The sequence below is a fragment of the Bufo gargarizans genome, chromosome 2, assembly GCF_014858855.1.
Source record: "Bufo gargarizans isolate SCDJY-AF-19 chromosome 2, ASM1485885v1, whole genome shotgun sequence".
NCBI lineage: Eukaryota > Metazoa > Chordata > Amphibia > Anura > Bufonidae > Bufo > Bufo gargarizans.
In genome coordinates, this window is record NC_058081.1 from 474438188 (window position 1) to 474451554 (window position 13367).

The 13367-nt window shown below is 44.8% G+C and overlaps 1 protein-coding gene across 2 annotated transcripts in view; it reads right to left on the reverse strand.

The window, feature by feature from the left end:
• Positions 1-914: 914 nt before the first annotated feature.
• KIAA0930 (KIAA0930 ortholog) overlaps positions 915-13367 on the reverse strand; it is a 59264-nt gene continuing 46811 nt past the window's right edge. For both annotated transcript variants that reach the window (XM_044281100.1, XM_044281099.1), the window contains exons 7-10: positions 5607-5801; positions 3614-3779; positions 2381-2533; positions 915-1796 (exon numbers count right to left, since the gene is read on the reverse strand). In XM_044281100.1, the coding sequence (XP_044137035.1) occupies positions 1756-1796; positions 2381-2533; positions 3614-3779; positions 5607-5801 (555 nt within the window). In that variant the 3' untranslated portion in view covers positions 915-1755. The remainder of the gene's footprint in view (positions 1797-2380; positions 2534-3613; positions 3780-5606; positions 5802-13367) is intronic.

Genomic DNA, 13367 nt, shown 5'->3' on the forward strand with positions numbered 1-13367 from the left:
AAAATAATAGCATTCTTTAATTCAGACTGCTAAGTAAAAGGTCCATTTGGGGTTAAAAAGAAAAATGTAACTCACCTCATCTACTTGATCGCGCAGCCAGGCTGGTCTTCTTTCTTCTTGCAGGACCTGGCTGGAAAAGGACCTTCGGCGACGTCATCACACTCACCACGTGGTGAGTGCGGTGACGTCAGCGCAGGTCCTGCTGAATGAAGATAGAAGACGCCCGTGTGAAAGACGCCCATGTGAAAGACGCCTAACACTTATATCCTGCCCTTGCCTACAAATAAGTCATTTTATTCGATTTCATCAGGAAAAGCACACTTAGGCCACTTTCACACTAGCGTTTTTACTGGATCCAGCAGGGTTCAGCAAAAACACTTCCGTTACTGGTAATACAACCATCTGCATCCGTTATGAACGGATCTGGTTGTATTATCTTTAACATTGACAAGACGGATCCGTCATGAACTCCACTGAACGTCAATTGAGGACGGATCCATTTTCTATTGTGGCAGAGAAAACGAATCTGTCCCCATTGACTTGCATTGGGGGTCATGCCGGATAGTGATGGCCAGTTCGCAGTGTTCGCCGACGAACACATGCAATCTGCCATCTTTATTCCCAAGCCCGGCGATGCAGAGTCCTTACCTGTGCCTGCGCCGCGAGCCGCTCTGAAACACATGCGGTCACCGGGAGCAGGCAGTTTCGAGAACAGCCTGATGAAGGGCTTGGGAATAAAGATGGCAGATTGCATGTGTTCGTCGGCGAACACTGCGAACTGGCCATCACTGATGCCGGATCCGTCTTGCGCTGCGTCTCAGGACGAAAAGCAAACTACAACATGTTGCGGTTTGCTCTCCGGTATGGGAACGCAACAAAACGGAATGGAATGTATTTTGGAGTGCTCCGTTCTGTTCAGTTCAGTCCCCATTGACAATGAATGGGTACAAAACGGAAGCGTTTTTTTTCCGGTATTGAGCCCCTATGACGAACCTCAATATCGGAAAACTAAATCGCTAGTATGAAAGTAGCCTAATTTTCCAGTAATAGGGACCTTGTCTGTATTCTGCAACGTACAACAATCACATCGTTAATACATTTATAGAACTTTTTGTTAATTCAAAAAAATAAAATAAAAAAAATTACAGTATTAAATTTGTACTTTTGCTCAATATTTCCCTTTACACACAAAAATGTATATAAAATATGAAATAAAAACATAAAAAAAAGAAACAGATGCAGACATTTTCAAACATCACTTGTGTTCGCGCTCAGTCGTAGAACAAGAGGGCGGACGGAGACATCAAAATACCAAGCGAGTCCATTGCCCACTGAATCATGACATTCATTGAAATCTTTGACCACACGGCGTAAGTACACAGACATGCCTACTGTCCACCCACAGTAAACGTCGGTATAAGAAATAGTTTATAAAGCGTGTTACGTTTCTAAACGCAGCCCCTTTTGTTGAAGTCCCACCAGACCACTAGATGGCGTAAGCGAGCCTACCAAAGGAAGGATGAAGGGTTAAAAAGAGGCACTTTAGACTGGCTGGTATTTCTTTGTTGTTATTCTTTTCCTACTGTAAAGTTTGTCAGCCTCAACAGTAGGAACCGGCCTTCTCCCTCGCTTGTCTTTGTTCGGTGCATGGACACTACGTGGACACTAGGTGGTAGTGTTGCACGTGAAACCACTGCAGGTCAGGTAGGCACTATGGCAGTGAAAATTTCCCAAAGGCAGTGCCAACTTTATCTGCTATGACATCAGGATTGGCTTCTGTCGAACTTCCAGAATATCTAAAGGAGAACAAATAAAAGTTACTGAGCGTTTTCACTTCTCTTTTTTTCCCCATTCTGCTTTCGTCATCAGAACTGGATCAGAAACTTGGCAGAATTATTTTGTACAGGCAGGTTTACAGAAAAGCAAACCACCAGGACACTCTATTACAAATCTGGTACTGTAATAGTCCTTTATGTCAGACTTTTACCCGCAGCATCTGCTTTTTGTGGCCCATTAGTGTGCAATTTATAGGGCAGGATCACTGGTGTGAAGGAATTTTCCAAAACATGGCTGCTTTCTTCCAAAAATGCACCACACCTCTATTAGTTGTGTCTGGTACTTCAGCTTGGTTCCATTTAATTAAATAGGGGCGGAGCTGCAATACCACACACCACCTTTCGAGCCGTGTGGCACTGTCACTGCCGGAGCCAATTGCTTGCTGCAATGGGGATACATCATGTGATTACATGTGCTACACGGCATCATGCTGCCAATGTAAACAAGACATATCATAAAGCATAGCCTGTATCCCTACTTATCTATATATTTCACTACATTCTTGTAGGCAGATGTGTAACACTTGGTTTTACCCCGGACTCACCTGACAAGATGCGCTGCAGTGGCAAAGTGACGTAGGTCAAGTGTGCATAGAGTAAGAAGTTCTCATCAGTTCTGTTCAGTTTGAGCCACGATCCCACCAAAGATCTCCCAGTCCCAGAAAGCGAGCGCGACCTTAGGTTGGTGACATTGATATCTGCAGAGTAACAAGCATATAAAAAAAATAGATATGGGGAACTAGTATGAGTCTGACGGATCCGACCTTCCTCATAAAACAGGCTATGCCAGGGAGGGTGTTGATACTGATCAGGGAAGTCCATCAGTACACTGTGACAGCGCTTCTGCTTTCTACAGTCACAAAACAGTCACCACCAGGGAGAGCTAAGTAAAAACTAATTCATTATTACTTTAAATTGTATAAATGTGAATAGTGTTAGCTCCCGCTTCTGGTAGCCACAGGCAAAAATTGTAATCACTTCAAAGGGGTTGTGCTAAGAATATGTTATTCCCCATCTACAGGATAAGGGATAACTAGCTGATCACTGGGGGGGTCAGAATGGTGGCACCCCCACCAATCCCAGAATCGGAGGTCCTGTTCCCCTGGAGCGGCAGGTCAGTATGCACATTGGCGCTTCATTTATTCTCTAAGGGAGTACTGATGTACAGTGCTCGCCTATTTCTGGTGCTCCAATAGAGAATAAATAGAGAAGCATGGTGCGTGCTCGACCTTCCACTCCATCAGAACCGAGGTACTGAACCACAGTTCTCGAGACCCACAGAGATCAGCCACTTATGCCCTATCCTGTGGATAAACTTGCCACAACCCCTTTAACACTATAGTCGGTGAAGGGAAACTGGAGAATTGGAGCTCTGACCCCTATGTAGATATATAATGACACCGATTAGACCTGTGCCCGTAACCAGCATGTGATGCATAAAGAGGACTCCTGAGCGCATGCATGTAATGGAGAGGACTCCAGGACTCTATCTCAGCACGCATCATGTGGCCAGTTCATGAGTGCACAGAAGTGAAATGACAGTGGATAAAAGGGTGCGGCCACATATAGCAGATTTGGGCTCTGTGGCAGATTAGCCACGGATTTCATCTGATGTACTACAGGGTGAAAACCGTGGTGGATATACATGCAGCATAAACTGACATGCTTCAGATTTCAAATCCACACCACGGATCAAGACTAGAGGCCATTTAATCTGTGTTACAGGCTTAATGGACCAATTAACAGAGTATACCTCTTCCCTCATACTCCACCCATACCTCCCCCATCATCGCTGTCCCGGAAGAATTCCTCGCTGTCATTGGCAGAGTGTGATTTCTTCATCTCTGCATTTCGGTTCCTTGGTACTTTCCTTTTCAGGGATGGAGAAAAGAAGGAAGGACGGTTGTTTCGTTCAGGAGTTGGGGGAGTGCTGAATGATGTAACCTGACAGGGGATTCAGAAATATCAGTAAAAATAACATCAAATAGGATAAAATCACTAGAAAGAAGAGCAAAATGCAGATTAAATAAATATCTAATATATGGTCTATCAGTTTCTTCCCATTTTCATAGGTATCTGCTTGCAGCCAGTGAATAGAAATATTCTTGTTCATGTTCAGAGGCTGAAACCTGCCCTGACCTAGTTCTGCTCACAGCGACACTTTAATTATATAGTGTACCAGTCTACCCAGTGTACAATGAGCTACAGATACTAGAAGCACCAAGTTTTCCCTGGTTCTGGACTCCATGCTGGTGTTTCTGACAAAACACTGATGAACTGTATGAGTAGGACCAAGTCTTAACAGGGTTTTCCAGGTTTGTTGAAGGAAATGTGTCATCAGAAAATGACATTATTTAAATCAACTTTTTATGTGTAACATATTATAACACATTTTTGATAATGCCATTTTTACATTTTTTTTTAAATTTAAAATCCTGCAGTTTTCTCCACTCAGCCTAATAAGCGCCACTTATTGGTCTGTACAGATCGCTTTATTGCAGTTACCTGCTTATCTATACACTGAGGTGATATCATTACAGGCAGGATTGGAATGACAAATAAGACAGGAGCCACAATTCACAATAGGTCACATCTTATCTATTCTTTCCTTGTATAATGACCCCTTCACAGGTCACAGACATGCCTAAAGACTCTCCCATAGAAGTCAATAGGTTCCCCTGCTGTCCACTGTGTCTATGGCCCATGGGGCTGCCGTAAAGCTAAATTTCTTAATGCTTCTTAACAGCATGTAGAAACATCTCAGGTAAGATGGCCGCCCCCATAATTATGTTCAAAAATCTGTAAATCGGAAAATAATAACTGATTAGAAAAAACGAATATGTGCTACTATCTGATTTTAACTGGCGGATAATGTTTTTGGTGACACATTTCCTTTAAAAAAATGTTTTGCCTTCCAGCCAGTTGTACCTGTGGAGAAATCCATACTCATCTGCTCCCCAGGGTCTCTTCATGGTTCTTCAGGTCCTAGTCTTTCAACTTCTACACAGATGAAGTCACATGCACTGCTGCAGCCAATATTTGGCCTCGCAGTGACGTTTTCCCAAGTGGCAATTGACCCAGCAGTTACATGCTGCTTGGAGACACGTCACCACCGAGATCATTGGCAGCAGTGCCACATGCGACCCTGTCCATGAGGCAGTTGACAGACGCGGACCGGAAGACAAGTGAAGAAAGGATCGCTGCCAGAACAAAGCATTGCGGAGCATGCGAGTATGTTTTTCTTCAAAAGTACAGTTGGCTGTAAAAAAAACAACCACTTTAAGCCCTTCCCTCCCAAGGACATATGTCATACATCCCTGCATGGTGGTACTTCAGTAGCCAAGGACATATCTCATACATTTTTGTTACTGATGGCTGGATCTCAAGATGTTTAGATACCAGCCAGGAGATGTTTTAAAGCTTACATGAGCACTGATCGGCAGGGGTGCCAGGAGTCAGGCCCCCACCAATTTGCTGTTGATGATCTATTCCGAGGATAGGTCATCAATATCAGAAAACTAGACAACCACTTTAAGAAACTGCAACCTTACCGGTCTACCATTCTGATACGACTGAATAAAGTGAAGGTCTCTGTGGTGTATTACTTGTAAAGTAATTAAATACCTAACTGCGAGAAAATTTAGTCACACCCACATTCAGCTAGCAATGCCCTAAGGCTTTCTAGAAACACCACTTTAAATCCTGTACCAACATCACCCCCCTGGGAAACTGACTTGTGAGAGGTATGGTGGTGTAGAATGTCACACTCACCCGCTCATGCAGGGGTGACCCGGGGTTGGAGTCCTCCTCTGTGCCGTATGGAGATGTGTCTCCGGTGGAAACTCTGCTTACGGCCATCTCCGCGTGCCCTTTTCCCTGTGGTCCCTTCATCCGTACAAACTCCATGTTGTTATATTTGTAGAAGCCAAATGACATCTTCTGAGCCATCTTTGCTGCCACACTGACCTGAGCCAAAATATGTGAAGGAACTTTTATAACCATTGTAATGTAGACAAATGACTTCCAGTCCTTTATGAGCCACAGCAAAGAGCTACCCATGCTACCTCCATTCTAAGAAGGGGTTGGGACAGCCCCTTCAAATGGGATCTTCGGGTCTTAAAAAGGACACTGAACCCTTTACCAGGACCCTGCAAGACAAATCTGCCTAGCTATGGCAATATTTAGAAGCAAGGAGGGGGCTTTATCTTGGTAAATTTAGTGTTCTGCAGTTTTTCACAGTTCCACATGGTGGCAAACCAGCCTTCTGAGGACCCAGAAAGGCAAATCTGCCACTATTTAGGAGTATGGAGGGGGATTTATCTTTGTAGATTTAGCATTCTGCAGGCTCTATTATAGCTCCACATAGTGGTAATCCAGCTTTCACAAGAACCTGAAAGTAAATTCTGCCTAGCCGTGGCATGATTTGGGAGTAATAAAGACTTACTTAGATAGACTACAGGTCCATATAAATTATTATATAGCGCCAACATATTCCGCAGCACTTTACAGGCAGTCAGTCATTCATTTCTTACCCATCTTTCCCTGGACCGTGAATGACAAATCTGTCTAGCTATGCTACAGTATGGAGGATTTGTCACTGGGATGCTTACTCAGTTTTTCCAGGGTCCTGGCTAGCAAATCCAGCTAGGTATCCTAGAATACTGGGGATTCATCAATTGGCAAATAGGCTGATCTGGCTTTCTACGGTTTTTGAAAGCTGGGTAACAGTCTGTTTTGGCAATGATGGGGGCAATATTGGTTCTATAAAATACACACTGTGTGCATTCATCATATGGTACCAGGGCAACATAATGTTATCACCTCTGCAGCAGCACAGTGTTGTCACCCATCTTTTCCAGGACTCTGAACGGCAAGTTGTTCTAGCCATATGAAGGGATTTATCACCACATAATGAGGTAACTTTGGAATTCATCAATCTGGGAAAGCTGGGCGGCAACCTCTGCAGAGATGTAATGGAGGCCACGCTTCGTACATACATTCTGTATACACTTATCTATAAATATAGTATCAGGACAACCAAAAGTATATACTATATATGTAGTCTGATCTCCAGCATAACATACTTTCTAAAGCTGCTGAAAGGCAAATCTGCACAATGATGCAGTGAAGAGAGAAATTATCACTGTGTAACTGTGATTGGCTATTCAGCTATATGTTCTATGGCTGGTACCATGTATACACTACAGCTGGTACTATGGCTGATGCCATTACCAAATCTATTTTGTATTATTAGTAACTAGCATATTCCTTCCAATAAAACGACCACGCTCACTGTATAAACAAAATGTATTCAGCCTAAACTCAGCCCCCTCCTCCTAAATTTCCTGGCTCACATGCACTAACATCAGAAGGGAGAGAAGCCATGGTTGCAGCCCGAGAGAGCACTCCACTGCATTTCTATTGTGTTATCTGATGAAACAAGAGCAAATAAAAGACAGAAAAGAAGATTATGTTACGTTTGATTGTTTTTTTTAATTTTTTCATTCTAGGTTTAGAGTCCCTTTAAATAAGTTGTATAGGATGAGAAAAACAGCACCACACTTGTCCATAGGTTGTGTCTGCTACTGTAGCGTCGCTTTGTTGTGGTGAATGGGGTTGAGCTGCATAATCACGCCTATACCCCACGAAACATGTCGGGAGGGGTGTATTAGTCTATCGCTTCATGTTTTAGACAGCGGTCAGTGAGAGAATTTAGGAGCATTAGGAGCAGCACGATCAGGTCATAGGCAGTGTTCACTATGGAGGAAAGCGATCAGTATATCTCATATTGAGCCAACATCAATCCTCATAGAGGACAGAGTTAGCAGGAGCCAGTAGGAGACTGGTAACGCAGGTGGGTGCGCTAATCAGCTTAGGGTACTTTCACACTTGCGGCAGGACGGATCCGACAGGCTGTTCACCATGTCGGATCCGTCCTGCGGCTATTTCGCTGTGCCGCCGGACTGCCGCTCCGTCCCCATTGACTATAATGGGGACGGGGGCGGAGCTCCGGCGCAAGCCGCCGGACTAAAAAGTCAATGGGGACGGAGCGGTGGCACGGCAAAATAGCCACAGGACAGATCCGACATGGTGAACAGCCTGTCGGATCCGTCCTGCCGCAAGTGTGAAAACTGAATTAGTCTTACCGGTAATTCCTTTTTCGCGAATCCTCCATGACGGCACCTTACTTGGAGATTATCCTCCTCCTCCAGCCAGGCAGGGACAGGAAGGTTCAAAAGGGCCCGCCTCCTCACTTATCTTCAGTGTCTTCTGGACTTGACAGGCCCTAAACTTACACACTCATTCGTGACCTCCACCAGTTAATTAACTATTCATTGTCATACGTATTAAACCTCATACATATATCTCTAGACTAATTATTAACTTTATAACTAGTCCCTTTTTTTTTTTTGGGGGGGGGAATATAAGCGGTGCCGTCATGGAGGATTCGCGAAAAAGGAATTACCGGTAAGACTAATTCAGTTTTTCCCCTCCCCTCCATGACGGCACCTTACTTGGAGAACTAACAGATTAGTCAATTAGGGAGGGACAACAGCTTGTAAAACTTTCCTACCGTAGGATAGGTCTCTTTTAGAGTCAGTATCTATCCTATAGTGTTTTACAAAGGTATGCGGATTCGACCAGGTTGCTGCCCTACAGATCTGCTCCAAGGAAGCGGATGCTTCTTCCGCCCATGAAGTCGATACTGCCCTTGTTGAATGAGCCTTGATATTTACCGGGGGTCGCTCTCCTATTGCTATGTAGGCCTCTGAGATGGCCGATTTTAACCACCGTGTAATAGAAGTTTTGGACGCTTTTAATCCCTTCCTACCCCCTAGGAATTGGACAAAAAGGTTATTGGATTTTCTCCAGTGTTTAGTTTCTGATATATACTTCAGAACACATCTTCTGACATCCAAAGTGTGAAAAACCTCTTCTTTTTTAGATCGGGGATTTTCACAGAATGAAGGGAGAATCACCTCCTCCATTCTGTGGAACTCCGAGACAACCTTAGGCAGAAAGGAATTGTCGAAACTTAGAATTATTCTGTCGTCCCTGATCGTCATGAAGGGCTTTTTAACCGAGAAGGCCTGTATCTCGTTAACCCTACGTGCAGAAGTAATGGCCACTAGGAAAACTGTTTTAAGGGTCAGATATCTGATATTTGCTGACTCTAAGGGCTCAAAGGGGGGTTTTGTGAGACCGGAGAGGACAGAATTTAAATCCCACGGAGCGACTAGAGGTCTATTCCGGGGTCTGAGTCTGACGGTTCCCTTCATGAAGCGAATAATCCACGGATTAAGAGCTATTTTTTCATCTAAGTAGGTACTTAATGCTGAAATTTGAACTCTAAGAGTACTAGGTTTTAGCCCTTTGTTAAAACCTTCTTGAAGGAAATCCAGAATAGACAGAATACACCCCCTGGAGCTAGAGGTATTTTCTGAACACCAGGAAACATATCTCTTCCAGATTTTACGGTAAATTTTATTAGTAACCTCTTTTTTGCTGGCTACCATGGTATTAATTACTCCGTCCGATAAACCCTTAGATTTTAATACTGCCCTTTCAGGATCCAAGCAGAGAGGTGCAGACTTTGCGTCTTTGGGTGAAAAACCGGCCCTTGAGAGAGGAGGTCCTCTGACCAGGGCAAAATCCAAGGATCCTCCCTGGACATCTTTGCCAGGAGAGGAAACCAGGATCTCCTCGGCCAGTTGGGAACAATCAGGATTACCTCGGCCCTTTCTTCTTTTATTTTCCTGAGAACCCTCGGAATCAGGGGTAGAGGTGGGAAACAGTATGCCAGTTGGAATTTCCAAGGGAGAGCTAGCGCGTCTGTTCCTGCACTCCTCGGATCCCATGGATCCAGGGAAAAATAGGTTGGTAATTTTGCATTTATTTTGTTTGCAAAAAGGTCTATTTGGGGAAGACCCCACCTTTGTGTTAAGGTCTGGAAAATTTCCTCCTTTAAACTCCACTCCCCCGGATCTAATCTCCTGCGACTGAGGAAATCCGCCTGTATGTTTTGCGTCCCTTTTAGAAAAACTGCTGACAGGGAGAGGAGATTCTCCTCCGCCCACAGGAAAATCTTGTTGGCTAGGGCTTGTAGTTGTTTGCTTTTTGTTCCTCCCTGGTGGTTTATATATGCCACTACCGACTTGTTGTCGGATCTTACTTGTACGTTGGACCTTTCCAACTCCTCTGAGAAGTAACTCAGAGCTTCCCACACACCCAGAAGTTCCCGGTGATTTGATGAGTATCTCTTCTGGGCCTGTGACCACTCCCCTTGGGCTGATTTTGTTTGAAGATGTGCTCCCCAGCCCCAAAGGCTGGCATCCGTGGTGAGGATCACCTGATCTCTCACTACCCATGGAACTCCCCTCTGTAAATTTAAGTTTACTTCCCACCATTTTAGCGAGGACCGTACGTGATCCGGAATTATTATAAGACTGTCCAGGGAATCTTGTTTCCGGTTCCATACTTTTAACATAAACGTCTGAAGAGGACGGGAATGTATTTGCGCCCACTTCACTGCCGGGATACAGGCTGTAAAAGGTTCCTATCAGGGCCATCGTTTGTCTTATGGTGTGGGATCTTTGTTGCCTGAACCGTTTTACTTGGGATTGGATTTTTGGGATCTTTTCTGCTGGTAAGAAGCATTTTTGGCTCACCGAGTCTATGAGAATTCCCAGAAAAACTATCTGTTGCGTGGGAACTAAATGGGACTTCTCCCGATTTAAAATCCAACCCAGTTCCTCCAGTCTGTCTATCATTCTGGATAGATTGGACTCTAGGTCTTTTCGGGAGTCCCCCACTACCAACAGATCGTCCAGGTATGGAATTATCATTATTTTTTCCTTTCTCAGAGGGGTTATTGCCTCTAGCATAATTTTTGTGAAAAGCCTGGGGGCAGTCGTTATCCCAAAAGGTAGAGCTTGGAACTGGAGATGTTTTAACTGCCCTTGGACCCATACCGCTATTCTCAGGAATGGTTGAGACCCTGGATGGATTGGTACGTGAAAATACGCATCTTTCAAATCTATGGATGCCAGAAACGCCCCTTCCTGTAGAACTTTGACCGTGGTTCTTATAGATTCCATCCTGAATTTTTCGTGCTTTATGGACCTGTTCAGGGCTTTCATATTTATAATGAGACGCATTTTCCCGTTTGTTTTTTTTACCAAGAATACCCTGGAATAACAGCCCAGACCGACTTGGTCCGTAGGTACCGGAACTAAGACGTTCATCTGAACTAAAAGTCCGATTTCTTGCTCCATGCCGAGCTGGAGATGTTCCGAGCTCTGAACTGGGGTCTGAATAAATAGGGGGGGGGGGGCCTCCTTACAAAGGGAATACTGTACCCCTTGCTGAGAGTATTCAGTAACCAGTGGCTGCAAGAGTATTTTTCCCAGCAATCCACAAATTTCCCCAGTCTTCCCCCCACTGGGGCTCTGGCGTCATTTTTTGGAAGGTTCCTCGAAACGGGGAGAGAACAAAAATCCCTTCCCTTTCTGTCTTCCTGATCTCCAGTTTTCCGATTTACTCCTTTTATTTTGAAAACTCACCTTTTTTTGGGGACGAAAAAAGGGAGCTTTCCTCTTCTTTTTATCCTCTGGAAAATTCTTTTTAGAATCGGACGCTTTCTCTAGGATTTTATCTAAATCCTGACCAAAGAGAAGGTTACCATGAAATGGAATGTTACATAGTTTCGCTTTGGAACCTGTGTCACCAGACCAAGCTTTTAGCCAAAGTGCCCTCCTAGAGTTATTGGCTAGAGCCGTAGCTCTTGCGGCCAGCCTGACAGAATCCGCTGTTGTGTCTGACAGAAAATCTACGGCTTTTAATAAAAGAGGGAAGGAGTCTGCAAAATTTTCGTATGGGGTATTGGACTTCAATAGTATCTCTAGTTGTTCCAACCAATTTTTTAGAGATCTAGCCACGGACGTGGCCGCAATATTAGGTTTAAACAAAGCCGCGACCGCATCCCATGTTCTTTTAAGGCTAGCATCCACTTTTTTGTCCATAGGATCACGCAGTGATCCTGTATCTTCAAATGGTAAAGAGGAACCCTTAGCTAATTTGGAGAGTGACACGTCAATTTTAGGACAAGTCAGGAACGGGGACAGTTCTTCTTCGTCAAAAGGAAGCCTTTTCCTAATTGTTCGGGGCAGAAAAACCTTCCTGTCAGGATTTTTCCATTCCCTCAGGATAAGAGACTGCAGATTTTTGTGTACCGGGAATACCCTTTTTTTCTTGGTTTCTAATACTGAAAACATTTTATCCTGGGCGGACTTATGTACTTTTTCTTCCTTAATTTCCATGGTATCCCTAACCGCTTTTAATAGATCCTTTATATCGTCAGATGAAAATAGATAATTTTTAAAATCTTCATCAGTCGGAATTAAAACTATCCTCCTCGCTATCTGAAGAAACATCAGAGGCAGATGAAGAGGTTTTTAAGGGGGATCTTTTCCTAGGCCCCTGTTTGGAAGTAGATGGGACGTTAGCAGCTGCAGAAAAATCTGAGAAAGCGTTTTTTATTTCCTGCTTAATCAGGCACTGCAATTCCTGTTTCAGGGACGGGGCTTCTTCCCTAACGATGCTATCAATGCATTTCTCACAAAGTTTTTTAGCATAGTTATCGGGGAGTTTGGCCGAACATACGCGACATCTAGGAATTTTAGATTTCGGCGATATTTTAGGCCTTACAGAGCTATCCTTGTCACTCTTCCATACAAAAAAAGGGGAAAGATGAGAAAGACTTAGTATAGTGCAAGCAGCATTCCATACTCACAACCTGGATGTCACTCACAGCTACAGGTTGGTCCATAGCCTCCTCCTGATCCATACGTGCGGATGTCTGAGGCTGCAGGAAGCTTGCAACTGTCTGGTCAGAGGCCGACATCCGACTTGACCAGGGCGCCAGATTTTGAATGTACGTGTGGCCGGAAGTCCTCCCCCTGACCTCCGACGTCATCCGGCCGGGTAACTCTCCGGCTACCTCAATTAGGCCCCTAGATGACGTCACCCGCCGGAGCCGAGAATCTCGGGCAGCGGGCAGCCTGGAAACCGGAAGTACTCCCTGAGTGTCCGGTTGCCGCGGCCTGCCACTACGCGCTGGCGAGTTTTGAAAAGGGGACCGCGGCAGGCATCCATGGAACGGACTTACTTGCCCAAGGTAAGACCGTGGCTGGCGCAATGCACCCGCCCTCCGCGAGAAAGCTCCCGACCGGAGCACAAACGTAGTCCTATCCTCCGCCTGGCAGGGACAGGAAGACACTGTAGATAAGTGAGGAGGCAGGCCCTTTTGAACCTTCCTGTCCCTGCCTGGCTGGAGGAGGAGGATAATCTCCAAGTAAGGTGCCGTCATGGAGGGGAGGGGAAAAGTACCCTTACAGAGTGTTAGTGCTTGGGAAGATATTGGATTGCAAATTGCTGCCAAAGTTGGAACATCTCCCAGGCAGAGACATATAGATACAATGTATGCCCTGACAAGGCAAGTGTGTGTTTGTGATTGGGCTCCATGAGAAATAT